The sequence below is a fragment of the Apium graveolens genome, chromosome 10 (assembly GCF_009905375.1).
Source record: "Apium graveolens cultivar Ventura chromosome 10, ASM990537v1, whole genome shotgun sequence".
NCBI classification, from domain to species: Eukaryota; Viridiplantae; Streptophyta; class Magnoliopsida; order Apiales; family Apiaceae; genus Apium; species Apium graveolens.
Genome location: NC_133656.1, coordinates 145,655,000 through 145,679,445, shown reverse-complemented (window position 1 = coordinate 145,679,445; position 24,446 = coordinate 145,655,000). Strand labels below are relative to the sequence as shown.

General features: G+C 36.6%; 2 protein-coding genes across 2 annotated transcripts; both read left to right on the top strand.

Moving 5' to 3' along the window:
• The first annotated feature begins 12,682 nt into the window (after nucleotides 1–12,682).
• On the top strand, nucleotides 12,683–13,015 carry LOC141691102 (uncharacterized). The gene has a single exon (XM_074495844.1). The coding sequence runs from the start codon at nucleotides 12,683–12,685 to the stop codon at nucleotides 13,013–13,015; it is 333 nt and encodes a 110-aa protein (XP_074351945.1).
• A 1,256-nt stretch (nucleotides 13,016–14,271) lies between these two features.
• On the top strand, nucleotides 14,272–15,378 carry LOC141691100 (uncharacterized). Its single transcript, XM_074495843.1, has one exon. It carries the CDS (start codon nucleotides 14,272–14,274, stop codon nucleotides 15,376–15,378), a length of 1,107 nt encoding a protein of 368 aa, XP_074351944.1.
• Nucleotides 15,379–24,446: the final 9,068 nt, after the last annotated feature.

Here is a 24,446-nt window from a genome sequence, read left to right as displayed (position 1 = left end):
AAGTATAATTAGTGATTTATCGCCGGAATATAGCACATATGTTATTCAATAGAAAAGCAAGGGGAACTTTTTAAGGAGTGTGTTTGTATGTATTGAGATACTATTCAATCAATCGAAGAAGTGGATCAAATTAAATTAAATAAAAAAATGAAAGGGCCCTTCTTTTCGAAAAAAAGAAATAATAATAATTAAAAAACAGCTTTTGTTTGAGAATCCAGCATTAAAATTAGGGGCTCTAAAAATTAAAAAAAAATAGGCAATTAGTTGTTAGAAGATAATATATAGACCAAGTGCATCTTCAATGGTTGTTTTAAAATTTCCCTTCACTTTTTATTACTCTATATTTGAAGTTAAAGTCTTTAAATTCCATCTCCAATGATAGATAACTTCATCTTTATTTATGAAGTAATACACCGTTCAACTCTATATTTGAAGGTGCACCGTACATATAAAATAATATATTAACGGCTGACACATATCCATTCCACTTGTTATTCCATAATATAGTTATACTTGTGTGTATGTTTATAGTTTTATATGCATATAAAATAGGTTTGAAGTAAAATTTGATGGAATGCTTAGAGAAGAAATTGTGATTTGAAGTGAAAATTTAGTGATAGAGTTGTTTTAAAATAGAGTAATGGTTGGAGATGGCCTAAGCTTAAACCTTGTATTTATACCATATACTTGGACGGAAGGCTTCCTCCTGTAGTCAATGAGTGTCCTCATTGGGGATGTGGGGTAAACTCTGGTTTGTGATTTGGGAGCTCTGTCTCTGTAGTCAACGGGTGTCCTCGTTGGAAGACTTTGGAGTATCCTGCACTTTGCACCCAAAAGCTTGGGATCACTTGTCTAGCAATCTAGTAGGGGCTCCTTATCCGGGGACAAGGATGCGTCCAATATTTGGGGTGAACCACGACTATACCTGCGCCCACGGATTAGAGAAACAGGTGGTACCGGAGGGTTATCCTTGGTGGGAGATGCCTTATTTGTGAAGTTAGGCCTCATCAGTGGACGAGCCTTTGTAGTTAGGACTCATCAGTGGACATTCCTAAAACTAGTAGAAGACGATTTCCAGTAGGTTTCCTATTGGGCCTCGGGACAAGAGATCTAAGCCCATTAGATTTCTTATTCCCCAAGAACTACATTGGCTTGATTCCTTATAAATAGGGATACGTAGGAAAATTGCAAGGGGGAAGAAGCAAGAGCGCAAATGAGCCACCACTAACCCTGAGCAATCTCAGCCACTAATAATCACAAAAACCAAACACTGTTCATAAAATCCGACGATTATTGTTCACATTTTCTGACGAAGAACCACCATCACAGATCTTGTTTCCGGCTACGAACCTCGAACCTTGTTGATACCAAAATCCTCCGTCAACAAATTAGCGTTAGAAGGAGGGGCTGATCAAGATTTGCATCTAGGAGCCATAATGGCCACCATACACAGTAGAATGAAAATCTCGCAGAATACCCTCCGTCTCACTATACGGAATGCATCTCCTGATAATCTGATCTGCTCCCTGTTTGAACAAAAACGGCTCATCCCATCGATACCACTTCACCTCATGTAGGAACTTCTTCTTTTGAGCATAAGAGAGTTCTGGGGGAATAACATTACTCATAGGATAGTTCTCAATGTTTGCAAAAAATGGTTCTTCTTCTTGCACCCCAAAGAGTTGCTCATCGGGAAAATATTCATTGATTAACGTCTTATCTTGTGAAGCTTTGCCGTGATCTTCCAAACGAGAGAGATGATCTGCTACCCAGTTTTTTGTACCTTTCCTTTCTTTGATTTCCAGCTCGAATTCCTGTAACAAGAGAATCCATCGAATCAATCGAGGTTTTGAATCTTTCTTCGAGATGAGATATCGAATAGCAGCATGATCAGTAAAAGCTGTCACTTTTGTCCCAAGTAAGTAAGATCGAAATTTCTCGAAACCATAGACAATCGCCAAAAGCTCCTTCTCTGTAGTAGTGTAATTCAGGTGAGCACCATTAAGGGTTTTACTAGCATAGTAAACCACATGGAAAATATTCTTCTTCTTCTGGCCAAGAACAGCTCCAACTGCAAAATCACTAGCATCACACATCATCTCGAAGGGCTCACCCCAATCAGGTGCAGTAATAACATGTGCTGTAGTCAAACTCTTTTTCAAGCTCTCAAAAGCATCTAGACATTCTTCATCGAATTTGAAAGGGACATCCTTCTCTAACAGATTGCACAAGGGTTTATAGATTTTGGAGAAGTCTTTGATGAATTGCCGATAAAAACCCGCATGACCAAGAAAACTGTGGATTCCTTTAACTGAGATTGATGGAAGAAGATTTTCAATAACCCCCACCTTGACCTTATCCACTTCCAGACCTTTGCTAGAGACCTTGTGCCCAAGAATGATATCCTGTTGCACCATAAAGTGACATTTTTCCCAGTTGAGCACCAGATTGGTCTCAACACATCTTTTCCGCACCAAACCAAGATAATGCAAGAACTCGTCATATAAAGTCCCAAACACAGAGAAGTCATCCATGAACACCTCCATATCAGTGCCAATCATATCATAAAATATGGCCATCATGCATCTCTGAAAAGTAGCGGGTGCCCCACAAAGTTCGAAAGAAACTCGACGGAAAGCGAAAGTGCCAAAAGGACAAGTAAAAATGGTATTCTTTTGATCTTCTGGGGAAATGTAAATCTGATTATAGCCCGAATACCCATCCAGAAGACAATAATACTCATGACCCGCCAAACTGTCAAACATTTGATCGATGAATGAAAGCGGGAAGTGATCCTTCCTGGTGGCTTTATTCAGCTTTCTATAGTCCATGCATACCCTCCACTGTGACTGTCCGAGTAGGAATAAGCTCGTTCTAATCATTAGGAACAACTGTAATGCCTTCTTTCTTAGACACACACTGCACCGGGCTCACCCATGAACTGTCAGAAATCAGATTGATGATCCATGCATCCAGCCATTTAAGAATTTCCTTCTTCACAACCTCTTTCATGATAGGATTGAGTCTTCTATGCTGTTCAACTGTTGGCTTACTTCCTTCTTTAAGCAGAATTTTATGCATGCAGTAAGAAGGGCTGATTCCCTTGATATCTGCTATAATCCATCCAATTGTTGATTTGAATTCTCTCAGAATTCTCAAGAGCTTGTCTTCGTCACTACCTGAAAGGTCAAATGCAATAATAATAGGAAAAGTAGATGCATCACCTAAAAATTCATACCTCAAGTGATCAGGCAGTGGTTTTAGTTCAAGTGTGGGAGCTTCCTCAATAGATGGTTTGAGACGCTCCTGAGAATTCTTAAGCTCTGCTAATCCAAGAGACTCGAATGGAAAATCTAATCTCCTTTTCCATGGAGAAGCATTCAAATACTACAACTGCTCTGCCCCCTCTTCATCTTCACTATCAGATTCCCCTGTTAAGGCTCTCTCTAGGGCATCAATCCTTAGCATTTGATCAAGCTCCGAAGTCACTACAGAGTCGACCAACTCTACTTTAAAGCACTCATCTTCATCAGTAGGGAATTTTATTGCATTGATGACATTAAAAGTTATGTCTTGACCCTGAACCCTCATAGTAAGCTCACCCTTTTACACATCGCAAAGTGCGGCCTGTAGCTAAGAATGGTCTTCCCAAGATAATGGAAATATTCTTATCCTCTTCGAAGTCCAGAATGATAAAATCGGCAGGGAAGATGAATTTATCCACTACTCTTCGCAGATAAGTGATGGATCGATCAGCCAGTTGTAAGGACATGTTTACAGGTTTTGGACCAGGCAGATCAAGTTTCTTGAAAATGGACAAGGGCATCAGATTGATGATAGCTCCCAGTTCATAAAAACACCTGTCGAAAGATAAATTGTCAATGGTACACGATATCGTGAAGCTTCCTGGATCTTTTAAGCTTAGGAGGAAGTTTCTGTTGCAGCACAACACTGCACTATTCCGTTAGAGCTACGGTTTCCAACTCCTCAAGTTTTAGCTTCCGAGATAGAATACCTTTCATGAACTTAGCATAGCTCGATATTTGTTCTAGAGCTTCCGCAAAAGATATGTTAATGTGCAACTTCTTGAAAACCTCTAAAAACTTGACAAACGGCTTGTCGAACTTCTACTTCTGAAGCCTTTTAGGATATTGAGGAGGTGGATAGGCCTGTTTATCCCCTGTATTATCCTTAGGAGTAGTGTTTTCAACAACATTCTTCTTCGGTTCCGCTTCGCCATCCTTCTGATAAGCCTTTTTGTCAATTTTTTCACTTTCTGAAACTGGAAGGGGCGCGGGCGCACTGCTATAGGGCGCGGGCGCGCCCTCCTTCTGGAGAAAAAATTCAGAATCTCAATTTTGAGGATTTTGAGGGCTCGCGACCTTTCCAGACCTCAGAGTGATTGCCTTAAGCTATTCTTTGACTTTTCTCTTTCCTGGATTAGCCTCTATATCACTCGAAAGAGTTCCTTGTGGTCGGTTCAATAAGGCGTTAGCAATCTGCCCTATTTGATTCTCCATAGTTTTGATTGAAACCGCCTGGCTCTTGCACACAAGCCTCAACTCCTCCAATTCAGATTTTTCATTAGAAGATTGACCCGCACCTCCGTGAGAGTGCTGTTGCATCCCCTGTGGCTGAAATTGCTGTCTTGGTGCATATTGTTGTTAAAAACCAGGAGGATTAAATTGCTTGTTCCCAAACTGCTGGTATGGTTGTGGCATACCACCCTGATTATTGCTCCAGCTGAAGTTAGGGTGGTTGCGGTTGTTAGGATGATAAATGCAGGAAATGGTTGCTGCAACCTCTGAAAGTTGCTCACAAACTGAGCTGATTCACTTGATATAACACATTGCTCTATCGCATGCGAACCTGCACAAAGCTCACAAACACTAGCTATCTGATGAACACTATAGTTGGTCAGAGAATCGACCTTCATCGTCAATGCCTTAAGCTGAGCAGTGATAGCTGTAGCTGTGTCCACCTCCAGAATTCCTGCTACCTTGCCTTGTGGTAGCCTCTGAGTTGGATTATGATATTCATTCGCAACCATCATCTCAATCAGCTCAAAAGCTTCCTCATAGCTTTTAGCCCATAATGCTCCACCCGATGCTGCATCGAGTATAGGTCTTGACAACAGCTGATATTATAACTTGATCTTGAAATAGAAAAGAGGTCTCATGACCCAAGAGAGTATCCCTTGTATTTTCGAGAAGTACAAGATGAGATCCCACGTTCACGAATGAGCCCTTCCTGGAAAGGTGAACTTGTAAAATTCATAGACTTCTATGTTGAGTTTCAAGGATGTGCTAATGAAAAAAGGAGAATAACAAAAAAAATAAGAAATACATAGAAAATGCTAGTGTAAATATTGATAAAATAGTAACATGCAGGCAGCTATTCCCCAAACAATAATAGAGGGAACACATTTGCACATGAAGAAAAGAAAGAAAATGTGAGGAAGAAGATCCTGTGGTTACGAATCTCTCCTCAGGGTTATGTTTTGTAGCACGCTTAGTGCTATGGCTTGTATAACCAAAATGTGGAGATATGATATAACTAATATTCTTTATAAGGCACGCCCTGATAATTAGAAAATAAAAAATAAAATGATGTAGGGAGTTTTCTGCCTACAATTAGCTTGGCGCCCCTGTTACCGTAAAATAATTAAATTATTATTTTAGCGAAGTCCTTACAAGCTAAGAAGAAAAAGAAAAAAAAATGTAATTTAAGAACTTGGTGGATGAATGAGATGTGAAGGCAGCGGGTCCTACACGTAAATTATTGTAATTAGTGAATTGGTGAGTGGTGATCGATGAATTCACACAGAGAGGAAGTAAAGGTGATGAACATTCGAGGTTCTCCTGCTTTAACCATATTATTATTATATGTTCATCAATTGGAAATACAAAGTTACTCGTTTATTGCATGGGCATGGAAGCATATAATTATGGTATACAAATTAAGGACGCGCCTTGACAACAAATAGGTGATGGGAAATTAAACCTTGATAACAGTAAAATGGTGAGGTTCCCATGTTTCTGTTATTTCACGACATAATAAAAATACTAAGGATGGTCGATATGGGGGATTAAGAAGAAGCATACAACATTATATCATATGGCATTGGACGTCGCACTACGAAGGACAACAATGAAAAAATACGTTGATAAGAAAATATGACAGAGAGGTTGCCTGCATGTGTGTCGTGTATAACATAAATCGATGGATAAAGAATGGGTTAAATGGCATTTTGGTCACTCACCTGACCGCAAACTTGCAGTTGGGTCATCCAACTTAAAAAGTTTTCAATCACATAATTTTACTCTTAAAATTTTTCATCCAGGTCACTCGCCGTTACATTCCGTTAAAAACTTGACGGAATGCTGACTAAGTTTGGTGACTTATAAAAGGAAAGTCACCAAACAAGAAAGTTTGGTGATAGAACAAGAAAGAGAATGAAAATAAAGGTAGTGGGAGCTAGGATGAGAAAGTGGTGATCGATTTTTCCATATAAAAGGAAAGGAATATGGTTTTTATTTATACTATAAGATAAAAAACCACTATCAGGACCCACGTCAATTAAAGGAGGACTAAGGTTGCAATTATTTGATTTTATACCATATACGGGCATATAACATCTAGTCATCTACATCATTTCAAAAGCAAAGTTATTTGCGATGGAGCGCACATCATTTTAAAGTTTAGCTTGGTAAGTCAACCAAAAAGAAAATTAAAAAAAGTATTACTTTTTGAAAATAAAAGATGGCAGGACCAGGTTGTGGTGTTTAAGTTAAATACAACAATTTTGCTATATCAATTGAAGGACTTGTCGTTAATAAAAGAAGTGGTGCTTTGTACACAAATCATGTGTACACGATATGATAAAAAGCATTTACATGCAAAAAAGATTGGGCGCGCCTCGAGGTACGTACATGATCAGAGAAATATCTTGACTTGCAAATTGTGATCCCGTAGAGGGTGGTTACTTGAACATAGACAATGAAATAAAGAAAAAAGGGTGAATGAGTGATGCGAGCACGTTGGTATTTGAGTACCGATCAACACAAATGGGGACATTTAGTTGTGAGACGTGCACATGCTTAATGGTTTAATGTACATGGCTGCATGAACTTTTACACAGTGCTGTAAAACCGCGATGCTACAAAATCCTGATGATTAGAAAATACGGTAATAAAGAGCCTGAACGAGGCATGATTTCAGGAATAATGTATAGAGCCCCCTGTTTAACAAGGATGTGGCCTCGTGTTGGCTGAGCCATCTATAGCGTACCAATACATAATATTAAATGTTATTTTATTGTACAAGTAAGAAATTATTGATACTTTTAAAATATGTGGTGCAAGGCTTTTGCTTGGATCTATGGGGATTACAGAAAAGAAAATGAAATGAATGGAATTATAAAGTTAAAGTAGCAAGACCAAGCCGTAACAGAATTCACGTTTAATTATCAATTTTGCTGACAATATACAAGGACGCTCCTTGTATATTAGAAATTAAAAATTATGGTCTATGGTTCATGGTTTCTTGTGAATTGTTAAGCAAATAAGAACCATACGAGTAGATCTCTTTACGAACTTAAAAGCTACAAGGATGAGTAACGGAGCTCCAAGTATTTTTTAAATAAAAAAAATACAGGTGTTACAACATAAGCATTGGTGTGTAAATGTGCGAAGGATTTATATAATGAATTAGCCATTTGACCCGAGATCACACTTATAGTGAAGGCGCACACCATAGCTAATATGTTACGATAGTATGAAAATTAAAATGAAATAATAGGCCCTGTCGAATAAAAGAAGTACGTGCTTGGATTTTATAAATTTTATGCTTGATTACTTACAAAGTAACATGCAGTTACACTTGAGATAAATTAAGAAGAAAGAAGTTGGTGTATTGCGTGGGAGTTGTAGAAATAAACATTAATGCTCATGGGGTCCACATAGGTATTGAGTTATGAAGTAAAGGCATGAGCTGATTCTTTGATATTCAGGAAAACAGAACTTAAAAATAAATAACAAGGAATTGTTTGCGGGAGTAATGAAAAAGACCCTCCAGCCGCAACATGATGCGTCCTTGTGAATAGAAACGAAGAAATGTGAAATGATGATGTTCTCACTTAAATAAGAAAGATTTGAAGGCATGTCTCCATAGAATTGAGAGGGTGAATGCTATAAGAAAATGAATGTAGGTGAGCAATATGGTGCTATTTTTAAATAAAGGAAGAAAAACAAGGATCGAAGTGTGATAAATAGTGGGACCTACGGGATGGTAGTAGAAAAGTAGTATTAATTCTACTATAAGATTTGTTAAGCTTGTCCATGTGCATATGACTTAAGTTATGTGCAGGGAATTATTATGGCGAGGAGTTAAATCACGCGGGACCCGCTAGATGAATGGAAAAGGAGAACACTAACATGCATGAAGCCTTCCGTGAGTGCAAATTAAGAAGTTGAAGTTTGTGAAATTAATTTGATGGCTTAATTATTTAATGGGGCCTTATTAATGAATGAATGGAAGATAAATAAGGATTAATACATTGGAAATGATGGGTGTTAATGTTCCAAGTTACCACCACTAACATAATATCACGGGTCCTAATAATAATTTAAGGAATTTGTACCACATATATGAAAAACCAAGTAACAGCTTTGGTGGTGGCTGATATAAAATTTATGTAGAGTGGTATGGTGCACTGCAGCTTTATGAATTAGTGAATAAGAATAAATTATTGTAACTTGTAGTTGCTAAATGGAGTCTTCAAAAAAGAAGAATAATTGAGAGAAGCTCGGAAAAATATTTGAATAGCAAAGCAACAAGGACCAGCCTTGAAAAAATAAGGCTATTGAGAAACAAGATGAGAGAAATACTAGCATGAGAAACAAGAAGTGGGATCATAAATTAGTAAGGTAAAAATTTGTTGTGCATGGGAGAGGGCGCTCCTTAACAGATATATTAAAAGACGCAACCTATACTTTATATAAGTTCTGGTGGTTGAGATTTGAATCAAAATGAAGTTGTGAGCTCACATCATCGATCGGGTCACATTGCAACCATATAACTTGTAAACAACTAAAAGTATGACCAATGCGCGACATTTTTAATATAGTACTGATTACATCAAGTATCCAATTTGGTGCCTTCAAGGCAGTTTTTTATGGTAAAAATGTGTCAACATAAATTGACGATGAAAGGGTAGAAGTAAATCAAGATAGAGAAGGCACACCCTCAAATTAAAAAGAAAACAAAAAAGCTTGGAGATGATATGTTGGGAAGGTGCTGCTTTATTTGACAAGACAAAATGGAAGTGTGCCTTACTATTTTGGCATTGAGGCACAGTAATATTGATCAAAACAATTTATTATAAAATAAAAATATTATAAATGCGCACCTATTTTAACTAAAGAAGAAGGAAGCAATATTGACAATTGCCTATGACCCATCGTTATAATATTTAGAAATTTACAAAAGAAGCGTAGTAGACCCCTCATTGATGTTGTGACACATTAAGGAGGAGTACTAACTCCAAGGTATATATGGTTGTGAAAAGTGGAAAAGTTAAGAGGTGGTATCCATGAAATAAACAAGAAGATTGTTACACAAAAGTCCAAGTACATATGCATATGGGGCAATATAATGTCATGGTTCAGTGGTGAGAATGATGACATCATGACGCGCCCTCTGTGTGCAGCCTGGACGAAACAGTGGCAAGTTTCGGTGAAGAAAGGAAATCATAAGCTTCGTTATCGGGAGACATTATAAAATAATTTACCTTATTATTCTCAACTCTCAAGGAAAAATTGGATTGCTATGAATGATCCTGTAGGACAAACAACATATCAACATCAGAAGCGATATGAAATCTTCTTTCATGCATTGGGTAAAAAGAATTTTCCTAGTTTGACATGTGCATGGAGTAAAGATCAGATTAATGGCCAATCTCCTTTAAAAATCTTGATAGCGAGGAACACAACATTAATTCACAGTTGATGGCTTGAATTTGTTGCGAATCAATACGTCAAAAAAAAATCAGCAAGATTATCTTGTAGTTGATGATTGTTTGTGAGACAAAAAAAAGAGGAGCGGGGCGCCCTGGGAAAAAAGTTTAAAGTCGAAGCATGACCTTGGATTCTTACCATAAGCTACATATTTAAGAAATAAATAAGAGAAGGAACACTAGTAAATAATCAGCCAGCAAAGGACATGTGAGGTGGAACAGTGCAAAATAATTAACAAGCGAAGGAGCAAGGCGCATCCTAGCGAAGACTTTGATCGAGAATAGGATAACACCTCATCCACATAGATCTGAATGTACATTAGAGGAACTTCATCGCGCAAAAAATCCATCAAGATTTTGCTGGAAGACAATACCAAAATTATGAAAGTGGTAACTGAAATAGGTTTAATCAGCAAGGAGCAAGGGATCAACCAATGTATTTCCATCATGATGCACCCTCGGGGGATAGGATACATCTAATTGTCTCTGTGGCCTCACATAGTACCACAATGGAAGATAAGCAAATTTTCTCAAAATCAAAGAAATGCCCAAGCTCGGAAAAATGCATGACTTCAAGGGAATTTCTCCGAGAGAAATGTCTCGCTGAGTGATATTTTTTCCATGAGATGAAGTCTACATCCCTCCAAATTATTAACCTTGGAGATATTTTTATGAAGTTTTGTTACATGAAAATTTTGTAAAAGACCCTTGTCGAGGTAGATGCTCCTCTTACAGAAGACGCTCCCTCCACGGATGAAGAATTTGTCGAGGTTGATGCTTCTCTTACACACGATGCGCCCTCCAAGGATGAAGACCTTGTCAAGGTAGATGCTCCTTTACATGGGACGCTTCCTTCAAGGATAGAAACTTTTGACGAGGTTAGACATTCCTCTTGGAGAGGACGTGCCCTTATAATTAAGAATATCATAAATTTATGCTTAGGTTCAAAGATTATGGGGACAAATGTCTTCCATGATTTACGTTTTGATCATTTAAAATTCTTTGGCAGCGCCTTGAAAGCTAAACCAAGATAGATGCACCTTATTAAGAGAACAGTGCGTACAAATTTTTTGAAGCCAAGAAAGTTCAAAATTCCAATCCCATTTCCAATGACATATGAAATTTGGGGGTAGTTATTATAACCAAAATTTGGTACAAGAGATATCCGGGTGATTTAATATATTTTTATATATATTTTATATGATTTTATTCTCATATTAATTCTGTTTTACACTGATTTGGATATTTAATTGATAGGTTTTGATATTTTATTGTAGGTTACAAGGAAATTCTAGACTCGGAAGGATTTGGAGCAAAGAGTCCTATTTTGGAGTGAAAATAGATGAAAATTCGTAATATTGGACTACACGGGCTCAAAATACTGTTTGGGTCGTATCTTGAGTTCCAGAAGTATGTTTTCAATGATCTTCCAGCCCACACGAAGCTTATGGAATTCTATTTAATTCAGGAATGGCCCTGTAAGGAGAATAAAATGAGTATAGCCCAAAAACTATAGAGAACAGACAACTACGAATTTTAATTACAAAATCCTACTCAGTCTAGAATTCTCATTTGGAATTTGATTTGAAAAATAAAATACTTTAATTATTAGATAGACTTCAGTTTTATTATCCAGATACACAGAGATACATACGTACGTACTATTACAGAGCTAGGGTTTTCAGTTTCTTCATCTCTTTGATAGCACTTTGTTTTAGCTTGGATATTGATTTCTTCATTGATCTAAAGTTAAAGGTATTCCGATCTATTCTCATTTTATTAGTATATGTTTTACATGGCATTCATCATTATTTTTATTTCTTTTACATCTAGCATGAGTGAGTAGTTTAATTCTAGGGCGCAAAGGGAAGCCATGTTTGCACCATGAATTTGCTTTAATTTGATTAGTAGTTTAATGGGTAAAAAGTAATACTAGTCGATATGTTTTAATACTTAATCTGTGTAATTGGCCAATATCATAGATTATCTGTATGCAATAGGGGTAATAGATCGGGATATTTTACTCACTAGAGGCACACATACGATAGCAGAATTGAAAGTGAGAGCGGGAGCATCACTGGATTTCTGAAAATGTTAATATTTGGGAAAGATTAACTTTTACTTTAATTACTTGACCCACTGAATTTCTATGCTTTTATGATTAGCTTGGTGTAAACATGGTGAACCTGCATCGTCCTAGACCTTTAGTTAATTGATTTAAAACATATTTAATTTGCATTAGTAAGCTAGTTAAAAACCTTCAACATTCGTTCTTCTCTTGGAAATAATTCATAACAGTTAAATTTAAATTCTTAAAACTTAGTCTTCTTGTGGATACGACCTACACTTGCCACTTTGTACTAATAATAGACACCGTGCGCTTGCGGTTAGATATAAAATAACACATCAAGTTTTTGGCGCCGCTGCCGGGGAGACGCCTAGTTTATATAGATTTTAGTTTAATTATTTTAGATTGTTTCCTTTGTCTCATTGGAGGTTTACTTCCAATTGAGGCATATTTTACTGCTTTTTCTTGTTTTAGTTGTTGATGCCCAGGTCCAAAAAAGAAGCAGAAATAACTCCTCTTAGTCTGGGATTACTTGTTAGCAATACATAGATCGAGTAAGGAAAGAAAGGCAGCAAAATCTCGGTGATTCAAAGATCATAATGGCAGAACTTCCTATTAAATCTTTGAAAAACTATTCACAACTCTCTTCGAGTGGTGTGACAGCTGGACTTACTATGCCAACTATTGAAGCAACAAACTTTGAGATCAAACCAGCATTGTTCACTATGATCCAGCAGAATCAGTTTGCTGGTCTTCCCTCTGAAGACCCTACACTTCATTTGCAAAGGTTTCAACAACTCTGCTCTACCATCAAACATCGGGGTGTCATTGCAGACCAACTGAAAGTCATGTTGTTTGGGTTTTCTCTTCGTGATAAAGCTAAAAAATGGTTGAATGATATCAATGTGACTGAGTGGAATGAAATTTCTTAGGCTTTCTTAACTGAGTATTTCCCTCATAACAGAATTGATGACTTGATCGATAAGATGATGGGTTTCAAACAAGAATATGGAAAGTCTCTTAAAGATTCTTGGAAGAGATTCAAAGATCTTCAACGTGCATGCCCTCTTCATGGTCTTGAGAAGTGGTTTCTGATTAAACGCTTCTACATGGTCTTGATCCTAAAACAAAGGGTACTGTTGATAATGCTGTAAGTGGTGTTTTTCTAGACAAGGGAGTTGATGATGCATATGATTTTCTTGCAAATTTGGCTGCAAATCACTTTAATAACCCGAGAACACCTAAGAAGGGAGGTAAACTTGAAGTGGAGGCATATTCTCTCTTATCATCTCAACTCGCTTCATTAACTCAAGAAATTCGTTCATTGAAGACTTCACAATCATCTACTTCTCCTATGAGAATTAATGCACTGTCATCCATGGCTCCTATGACTAATCCTATATGTGAAGTGTGTGGTGTTCAAGGCCACTTTGGTAATGAATGCTCGTACAATATTCAAAATTCACAAAATTTTCAGATGGAGCAAGCAAATGTTTTTCAGCAAAGGCAGCAATACAATCCGTACTCCAATACTTACAATCCTGGTTGGAGAGATCATCCGAATTTTTCATACGGGAACAACAAGGCTCAGAATCCATCTGCTCCTAATCAGCAGCAACAATATCAACAATTATATCAATATCCTAATCAGCAGCAATATAGGCCTTCTCAAGGACCTCAAAATCCCCCTGGATTTCAGAATCCCTCTCAAACCTATGCTCCTCAAGCTGCAAAACCTGATCAATCAAGTGATATGATGAAGATATTGCTACAAGTGCAAAGGAACCAAGAAGACAACATGAGGGAGATCAAAGAGTTGAGAACTCATAAGAAGATGTTGAAAACTCGGATTGCACAAATGGCTAGTTCTTCCGCAATAAGGCAACCTGGCTCTTTACCATCACAACCAGCTCATCCAAAAGAGAATTTGAATGCCATTGCTCTTAGGAGTGGTTTTACCTATGATGGTCCTTCAATATCTACTGCTGATGTGATTAATGAGAAAGAGAAGGAAACCAGCAAAGATGATAAATTGGATGATGTTGATCAAACAAATAAGGGTGGAATTGAAGGAAACAAGTAAGCAGATAATAAAAAGATTGTAAATGCTCCTCCACTATTTGTGCCTAAGTTGCCGTTTCCTAGCAGGATGAATAGAACTAAGGTATATCAAAAATTTGGTAAGTTCATGACACTTGTCAAAAATCTTGAGGTAACTGTTCCTTTCACTAATTTAATTTCTCAAGTTCCATCATATGCAAAGTTTTTAAAGGATATTTTGACAAAGAAACGATCTTTTTGTGAGGTGGAGACAGTAGCTTTTACTGAAGAGTGTAGTGTTGTTTTACAAAATAAGTCACCACCTAAACTTAAAGATCCTGGAAGTTTTTCAATTCCTTGTCATTTAGGTGCATTATTTATTGACAAAGCTTTATGTGACTTAGGCGCTAGCGTCTCTGTCACGTCTCTCTCGATTTTTCAAAAATTAAATATGGGAGAGTTGAAATGCACACAAATGACACTGCAAATGGCTGACCGTTTTATACAATATCCTTTGGGTATTTTAGAGGATGTGCCTGTCAGGGTTGGAACATTTTATATTCCTGTAAACTTTGTAGTGTTGGATATGGAAGAAGATAGCCAAATTCCCATTATTTTGGGGAGACCATTCCTTTGTAATGCAAGTTCTGTTATTGATGTTAAAAATGGGACTCTAACTTTAAGTGTGGGTGACGATAAAATTACTTTCACTCTAACCTCTGCCCTTAAGTCCCCTTTACTTGGGAATACTTGTTGCAGGATTGATGTCATTGATGAAATTGTTCATGATGAGCTACCTCAAGTTTTAATGAATGATGCGTTGGAAGCCATTCTTATGCTTGAAGTTTTGGAAGGGGAAGGACATGCTGAAGTTGACCCGTTGATTCTTGAGTTGGATAGTAAGGCTGATCCAATCCAAAGTTGTGAGGTAACAAACACTATTACTTCTTGTGATAAACCTCAAGTAAAGAAATTAGAGTTAAAGTCTCTGCCATCTAATCTCAAGTATGTGTTTCTTGATGATAATGAGTCTTTTCATGTGATTGTCAGTTTTGATCTTGATGATGATCAAATTTCTAAGCTTTTTACTATGTTTCGTATGCATGAAAAATCGATTGGGTATAGTATTGATGATCTTAAAGGGATTAACCCCGACTTTTGTATGCATAGAATTCATCTAGATGAGGATCATAAGCCTTGCATACAGGAACAATGCCATTTGAACCCTAACATGCAAGAGGTTGTTAAAAAGTAAGTCTTAAAATTACTTGATGCGGGTATCATTTACCCAATTTCTGACTCAAAATAGGTAAGCCCAGTTCAAGTAGTTCCTAAAATTTAACATCATTAACCCAATTTGCACAAGTGCATGATCTGAACTTAACCTAAACCAATCTTTGTGGGAACAAACTTGACTTAAATCTCATACTACTTGTGATCACGTACGTTTGCATATATTTTCGCGTGTGTTTTAGTGCGAACAGTATTGTAACCGAGTCTTTGACTACAGTTGGTCTTTGGTGAACCTGTAACGTCTGGGAAATATTATGTAATTATTTTTATTAATAAATATTTATTATGTAATTTTTCTGTGAATTTGGTAAATTATTTGATGATGGATATTAATATTTGGATGTGTATTTCTGATAACAAGTTAAATATGTTAATCTTTAATTATCTAGAATTAAATCTAGATAATTTTGGTATTTTTCTGGTAATTTTTGGAATATTATATGATTTTATAAGGATTTATAGAATTAATAATGATTATTTTTACATAATTATAAAATTACTTTTTGGAATCAGAAATCATCTCACTTCAATCGTTTTTGCGTTTTTACAACCCGAAACTCTTCCAAAAACTCCTTCCTAACCTAATCTGATAATTCTGAACACTTTTCATATTTTGACTTTTTCGATCCGGGGTACGGTTTGACCTGTACGAGTCCTAGGGTGAAATTTTCGATACACAAATCATTTTATATATCGATAAGAGTCCATATTTTCAAAAGGCGAGACATTATTACCTTAATTTCGTATAAAGTATTTTATAGGAAGCTCTGTTTTGATAATTATCTAAGTTTGGTATTAAAATCATATCGTCTTTTCTGTTACTTAGCGGCTAAGTAACCTATTTTCGGATCTGATATGTAAATATAATTATCGAATTATTAAACAAGTATAATATGTGATGGTTCTGTCAGCTATGTGATGCTGTATTATTTATTGTTTGTGATTTGCTGGATGCGGAGATTAATTTTATAATTAAATATCTAGCTGTATGAACGTAATTCATTTTTTAAAGTAATTTTATTGAATATTTATTCTTATAAATGCTAAAATTGTTTCCAAAATTATTTTTGTTGTTCTATAATTTTATTTATTATTTTTAGGGGTTTATAAAATTTAGAAATCAATATTTTATTAATTATTTATCTGTAAATGATTTTCTGATTTCCTTTAATTGTAAAATCAGTATTTAATTCCGGAATGTTTCAAAAATCATGAAAATCTTATTTTATTAACTTTTAAATATTTTGAGAATTTTAAAAATATTTTGGAATTACTCCGACGTGCTTTGATTTGCAATGATATCGTTTAATAATCGGATTCGGGTCAGAAACCGGGCGGGCAGGCAGTAAAATGCTAAGTGTTGAGCAGAAAAATATATATACATAATAAAAACATTCACCCCTGTACTTCCCGTTTCCCTTACGCGACCCCAATTCTTCTCTCTTAATTCTCTCGCTCTCATCTCTCGCTGTTCTCTCAATCTCTCTCTGAAATCTCTCCCAATCTCTCTTTCTTTCTTCCCTCTCTGTCTCTCCTCCTATATTCTCTTATCTCTTCTCTGTTTCCCCGTTTATTTATTCTATCGCCGCCGCCCCTTTCTTCTCCGATTTCCCCTGCTTCTCTGGTCGTTTTCCGGTAATTACTTCGGCCTATTCTTGTTCGATTACATGTATATAATTATATATATGTGTACATGCTGTTTCTTCTTGTTATTCTTGCTCCACCGCCGCCCCTCTCCGTTTCCGGTGAGGGTGGTGGTGCGTGGGGTGTCCCTGGTTGTGCGTGTGTGTGCGTTATGTGTGTGTGTGTGTTTTGGGTGTGTGTGTGTAAGGGCCCTGAGGGCTGTTGTTTGTGTTGCTGCTTGCGTTTCCATTTGTTTTTCCGGCTGTGCTCCTTTTGTTTCCGGTTAGACTGCGGTGCACGTGTTTGTTTGGCTTGAAATTGTTTATTAATCTTATTTTTCCTTTTCTGCAGAAATTATTTAAAGAAATATTTGTGATATAAATACTTTCTTCGTATGGGAAAATAATTAATCGGGGAATTTCGTGTTGGACGCTCGTTATAAACGGGAACCCTCAAATTTTACCCATTCTTTCGGGTAAAATACCCATTCTTTCGGGTTATTTGCGAACCCTGAATTGGGATGTTTTGAATTCAAAATGATTTGATATCAAAATACTCCACGGGCTGGATAATGATATTTTGGGGATTGAGTTTTACTTAATACTAAGGGTCGGGACATAACCGGTGCCTTGAGATGGGCCGTAGTGCCTGGGGACCCGACTGGATCTATACATGTAGGTATAGATCTGCACTGTATCCTGACTGATCAGCAGGATATAGATGCGAACTAGTGTCCAGTCTAATTTATTGTTGATCGCCATTAACGACATTCTTTCTCGAAAGGTTTTATGATTCCAAAACCGGACAGAACTCTGATTTAGGAGATGAATCGGGGAATCGCTTGACATTTTTGATTTTATGGTTAAAGGTTGGTGACAACCAACGCTTATTCGCTCAACTCACTCAAATAAATAGAATTGTTTAAAATTGTTTTAAGATTTTGTCCGGAAGTTTTTCTTTTGATATTAATGCTTAAAACTCAAATTATATACTTGCTGGGCATTTTTGGCTCACTCTTGCTTTGTACATTCTTATTTCTGCCAGAAACAGATAAGGATAAAAGTGAATAGCTTTGATAGACAGTAGAAGTTAGAGAAATTTCCGATGTGAGAGGTTGAAGGTGTTAGAAGAATGTGACAAGAGCATTAGTTCAAAGGTATCTACACTTGTATTTTAGTTATTGTAAGTGTAAAGGGTTAGATTCTTGTTTAATACCATAACCTGTAAACGATGCGGATTCAAGTGGTTAATCGAATATTCTTTTGTTTTATGTAAAGATTGTTTAGTGACACCAAATCTTGACCCCGGATTTGGGTTGTTACAGTCCCTACCTCTTTTGTTATGTGCTCTTGGAGAAGATCTTATTTCAACAGTCAAATCCTTTTGGGAGGATACAACTGGTAATGTGCTAATTTCCTTATTAAGCACCACAACCTTTTGGGAGACTTTGGAGTGGCTTGGATGGGACACACTAACCTCTCTCACCTTATCCTTAGGGCTTATTTGGTTTTCACCCTTTCCCTCACCTTGCTCACTCCCCTTCACACTCCCCTCAGGTGCTGTGGTAGTTTTTAAAACTAGTTTCTTTTGGGAGAAACTAGAGTGTGGCTTCTTTGATTTGGTTTAAAAGATTTTGGTTTAGTGGCTTGGGTAGGAATCTGTTTGGTCACAGTCACAGATTCCATAGCCACAATTGAACTCAAAGAAGTAGTAGATTGGGAAGAGTTAGAGACATGAACATTTACCTCACTTACCTGAGGTGCCTCCATGATTGGCATGTAGTGAAGAGGCACTTCATCATTGAGATTGTCCCTACATAAATCAGCAAGCATCCTCTTTTCTTGGATCCAACAAGCAAGCTTATTTTTTGGGTTCTCAATTAAAAGATCTTTAGATACATGATTAGCTAGCATCATAAGAAACCTAACATAATACACATTCTTTGGTCTTTTATTAATATCTCCTAACTTATACCCTAACTCTAGCATGACATAATTGTTGAAATTAAAATACTTGTCATTCAAGAGCATGTACAACATATTAAGCATGGAAGAAGTAATTGCATCAAAATTACTTATTTTGTCAGAAAATAATTTTATAAAAGAATCACAGAGAAAGCTCCATTCTTTTCTAAGGCCCTTTCTTCTGATTCCATCTAAATTAGCAGAATCAAGAGAGTAACCCATAGACTTAAGCATGTTACTCACATCAGTTCTGTGTGCGGAACAGATGTGTTATTCTCAGGAAATTTAAAACAAGCTTGAACTTCATCACAGTTACACATAAATCATTACCTTTGAGACTGAAGGCAATGGTCATGTCTGTAGAGTTGAAAATGGTTGTGATCCAAACTTGCTCCACAACCTCGCAGTAAATCACAGGAGACTCAAGTATAGAGTACTTCAATTTTACAGTTGCTAATAAAGTCCATCATCTTGTGAAAGTCTTCAGAAGCAACACTCTTGTTCACAAGTTCTACGAAGTTGTTTTTCTCATAGAGGAACCCAGATTGAGACATGATTTTGACTACTGGTGCCATTTTTGTTTAGTATGCAGTTACAGAGAGAGAGGGGTTTTGGAGATGAAGAGAGTGAAATTTTCTTTATAAATCCAGAGAAAGATAGAAGTAAAATGTAAAAATGGAAGGGGCTTTTATAATTTCTTGGAAAAAGACAAATAGATAACTAAAAGTAAAATAAAGTATCTAATGATAATTGCCAAAAATAACCGTTTAAAAAAAGTAAACTGTAGAAATTCCAAACGTTATCCATCGACATATACATACATAATGTAAGTATTCGACATATAGGGTTTAGAAGTAACAGCTATGATTGGAGCAGTTCGACGGATACACAAGGTACCATTATCCGTCGAGGGATAAAATACCTATAAATATTTTTGACTTTCAACGGATAAGAACTTTCAACGGATAATTTTTATCCGTTAAATTTCATCAGTATTTACCCTTGGCAAATCCTGATTTTGGTGTCAAGATTTGTCAACTAGCAAATCCTGATTTTGGTGTTTGGATTTGTCAACTAGAAAATCATGATTTAGATGTCAGGATTTGACAACTTGTAATTCCTGATTTGTAACTTTAATAAAGTCAAACTTATTTCTGACTGCATTTCAAACTACAAAGGCATCAACGGTATTGATTTAAGAGTAATTAAGCATACCTAACTCATTTACCAACCTAGTAAAAGTTGATTCATCAAGTGGCTTGGTAAAGATGTCTGCAAGTTGCTGCTCACTTGGAACAAAATGAAGTTCTACAGTACCATTCATTACTTGTTCTCTAATGAAGTGGTTAATGTCGATGCGCTTTGTCCTTGAATGTTGCACGTGATTTTTAGTAATTGTAATAGCACATGTGTTGTCACAGAAAATAGGAATCTTTTCCACATGTAGACCATAATCCAATAGTTGATCTCTCATCCATAGAATCTGTGCACAACAACTACCAGCAGCAATATATTCAGCCTCAGCTGTGGAAGTAGAGACTAAATTTTGTTTCTTACTAAAACAGGACAGAAGCTTGTTTCCTAGAAACTGACATGTCCCATTTGTGCTTTTCCAGTCTATTTTGCACCCTGCATATGCTGTGTTGTGGATATGTTGTGAACTTGATGATTTCATTAACAAAATACCTTGGTAGATTTTACTCAGTGAAAAATGTAGCACTCGACGGATAAGGATTATAGTCCCAACGGATGACTCAATATAGTCCCGACGGATGATGATTTATTATCCATCGAGTGAGTAGCTTGTGTAACAATAAGTCTGTAGCACATTTCTGCATACACATTGTTTAGATTCTGTAGTAGTACTCAAGTCATGTTGACTTTAACTAGATATGCAGAATAGGTTGATTAATTGTACATAGATGATATCTTGTAATTCTGCATAAATGAAATGAAGTCAAGTGCCAGATAGCTACCCGACGGATAAACAACAATGCCACTCGACGGATGATCAACAAGGCAACCCGACGGATGATTATGAACCCGACGGATAAAGAATTTAAACATCTGTTGACAGTGACAACAAAGTCACATGCGTCGAGTGTACGCAAATGGAATGTGGAAGCCTATTTAACTGGGTTTTAGAGAACAAAGAAGCATTTCCATTTCCATGCTATTATGAAGATATTCAAAGATGCTGGAATAGAGTAATGAAGTAGCACAGTATTAGACTTGATAGTTTTTGTTTTATTATCTTGTCTTATTACTTTGTAATCTTGGTGTTATATAAACCAAGAAGTAGCAAATAGAAAAAAATGCAACTGAGCAAGATAATTATTCTCAGAGAAACATTTGTAAGCTGTATTCTTAGCATTTCTCTGTAAACTTAGTTGTTCAAATTTGTAAGCAGATGTGAGCTAATTGCTACACAGAGTTCTCTTAATATAATATATATCTCTTGTGGATACATTCAAATCCATAAGAAAGTTTTTAAAGACTTGTGTTTTTAATTACTTGTGTCTTGATTCATTTCAAGATATTATTCTGCACTTTGCAAATCAATTCACCCATCAAGATATTATTCTCTTATATATTATTAAGAGAGAACATTTTATATCTTTGTGAAAGAGTTTCAAGAATTCCATTCAACCCCCCTTTTGTAATTCTTGTTGCATTGTTAGGGACTAACAATTGGTATCAGAGCAAGCTCTTCATAAACAAAGAGTTTAAATATCACAACAAAATAGCAAGATGAACAAGAAGGATGTTGGAGTCAAGATTCCTTTTCTGGACAAAGACAATTATCATCACTGGAAGGTAAAAATGCATCTTCATTTACTTTCTCAAGATGAGGCCTATGTGGATTGCATAGAAAGAGACCCTCATGTACCAATGAGAGCTGCAACTGGAAATGAGCCATCTGTCCCCAAGCCAAGGCATGAATGGTCTGATCCTGATATTGAACAAGTCAGGAAAGATAAGAAGGCCATGAATATCCTGTTTAATGGAGTTGATGGTGACATGTTTGACAACATCATCAATTGCAAAACTGCCAAGGAAGTTTGGGATACTATACAGATTATATGTGATGGCACTGAGCAAGTAAGGGAAAATAAGATGCAGCTACTTATTCAGCAATATGAGCATTTTCATAGTGAAAAAAGTGAGTCTTTTACTGACATCTTTAGTAGGTTTCAAAAACTACTAAATGCTCTGAAGTTGCATGGAAGGGTCTATCAGACAAAAGACTCCAATCTTAAGTTCCTTAGATCTCTTCCAAAGGAATGGAAACCTATGAAAGTCTCATTGAGAAACTCTCAAGATTACAAGGAGTTTACTCTGGAGAGACTGTATGGCATCCTAAAAACTTATGAGCTTGAAATAGAGCAAGATGAGAGGATGGAGAGAGGAAAGAAGAACAGAGGATCCATTGCACTAGTTGCTGAGTTAGATAAAGAGAAGGAGATGAAGATGGAAGCTGTTAAATCAACTTCAAAGGTCTGTGAAAACAAGGGCAAGAGGATGATAGCAGAAAATGATGATTCTTTGAGCCAAGATGACATGGAAGATATTGATGAACATCTAGCATTTCTTTCCAGAAGATTTTCCAAGCTCAAGTTCAAAAAGAACTTTGGAGCAGCTAAGCCAAATAGAAACATGGTGGATAAATCAAAATTCAAATGTTTCAAATGTGGCTTAGCAGGGCACTTTGCCAGTGAGTGTAGAAAGACAGATTCCAGCAAAAAGAAGTTTGAGCCTGTGGATTATGAACAGAAATACTTTGAGTTGCTCAAACAAAAGGAAAGGGCTTTCATTACACAAGAGAATGACTGAGCAGAAGATGGTCTGGATGAGGATGAGGATGTCAGCTATGTTAATCTAGCCCTAATGGCCAAGTCTGATGAAACAGAGACAAGTTCTTCAAGCAATCAGGTAATCACCACTAACCTTGCACATTTATCTAAAGCTGAGTGTAATGATGCAATAAATGACATGTCTACAGAACTATATCATTTGCGTGTTACACTTAAGTCTTTTACTAAGAAAAATGCTAAAATCAAAGAAAACAATTTGTTTTTAAGTGAGAGGAATAATGTGCTAGAGTCTCAGTTCATTGAATTTAAAAAATTAAGAATTGAGTGTAAAATTGCTAAGTATGAATTAACCGAGTCCTTGAAGAAAGAAGAGATCTTAAAGAAGCAGCTTGAACGAGAACAGGAGGTGATTAAGGTATGGAAAACATCTAGAGATGTTCATGCTCAAATCACCAAAGTTCAAGGTATTGAGTCCTTTTGTGATGCAGCCTGTAAGAAAACAAGGAGAAGCTGGAATCCAATTTGGTGGAAGGATTGCTAATAGATGTAGACTCGACGGATGATGAGGGTCATCTGTCGGATAACAAAAAGGGTTATCCGTCGAGTGATATAAATCCTCATCCATCGATGTGAGCAAGCTTGTCAGTAAAGCCAAACTTGTCAAGTTAAATGAGAAATATGGACCAGTTTCCAAGAATTTTGTTCCAGGAGAATCCAGTCAAGTGAAGAAGGAGAAAAAGGCTAATGTTGGTCATATGACTGTCAAGCAATTGAGTGACAGACTGGAAAAGATTGAGGTTAAAATATAGGCTAAAAAGAAAAACAATAGAAATGGTAAAGTAGGAATTAACAAGCATAACAACTACACACCTGATAAATATGCTCCTAGAAAAATCTGTCAAGTGTGGTAGTGTAAATCATTTGTCTGTTAATTGCAAAACTGCCATGCCTACTTCCTTATCTGTGCCACCTCATTTTCCCAACATAAATGCCATGCCTTCTATGCCTATGAATGCTATGTCTTCATAGAATATGAATGCACAATTTGCTAATATGCCATTTGGACCTAATCTCTATTATGCTGCATTTAGTATGCCACAAATGCCATTTAGCATGCCTTACTGGAATAACATGTTTACTAATAGCATGCCATTCCCTGTTAATCAAAATATGCATGATAATTCTGCTGTAATGAATGGTTTCAAAGGTGCAACGCAAATGACTAAGGATGAATCTGATATCCCCAAGTCAAATGAGATCAAACCTAAGAAACATAAAAAGAAAGCGAACAAGGCAGGACCCAAGGAAACTTGGGTACCAAAATCAACTTGATTTGATTTTGATGTGTGTAGGGAAACAGAAAGAATCTATGGTACTTGGATAGTGGTTGTTCAAGACACATGACTGGTGATTCTACCCTGCTCACAAAGTTCAAGGAGAGAACTAGCCCAAGTATTACTTTTGGATATGACAGCAAGGGTTATACTGTGGGATATGGCTTGATTTCAAAAGACAATGTCATCATTGAGGAGGTTGCCTTAGTGGATGGTCTCAAGCACAATTTGTTGAGTATCATCCAGCTTTGTGATAAAGGCAACTCAGTAACCTTCAACTCAGAAGCCTGTATT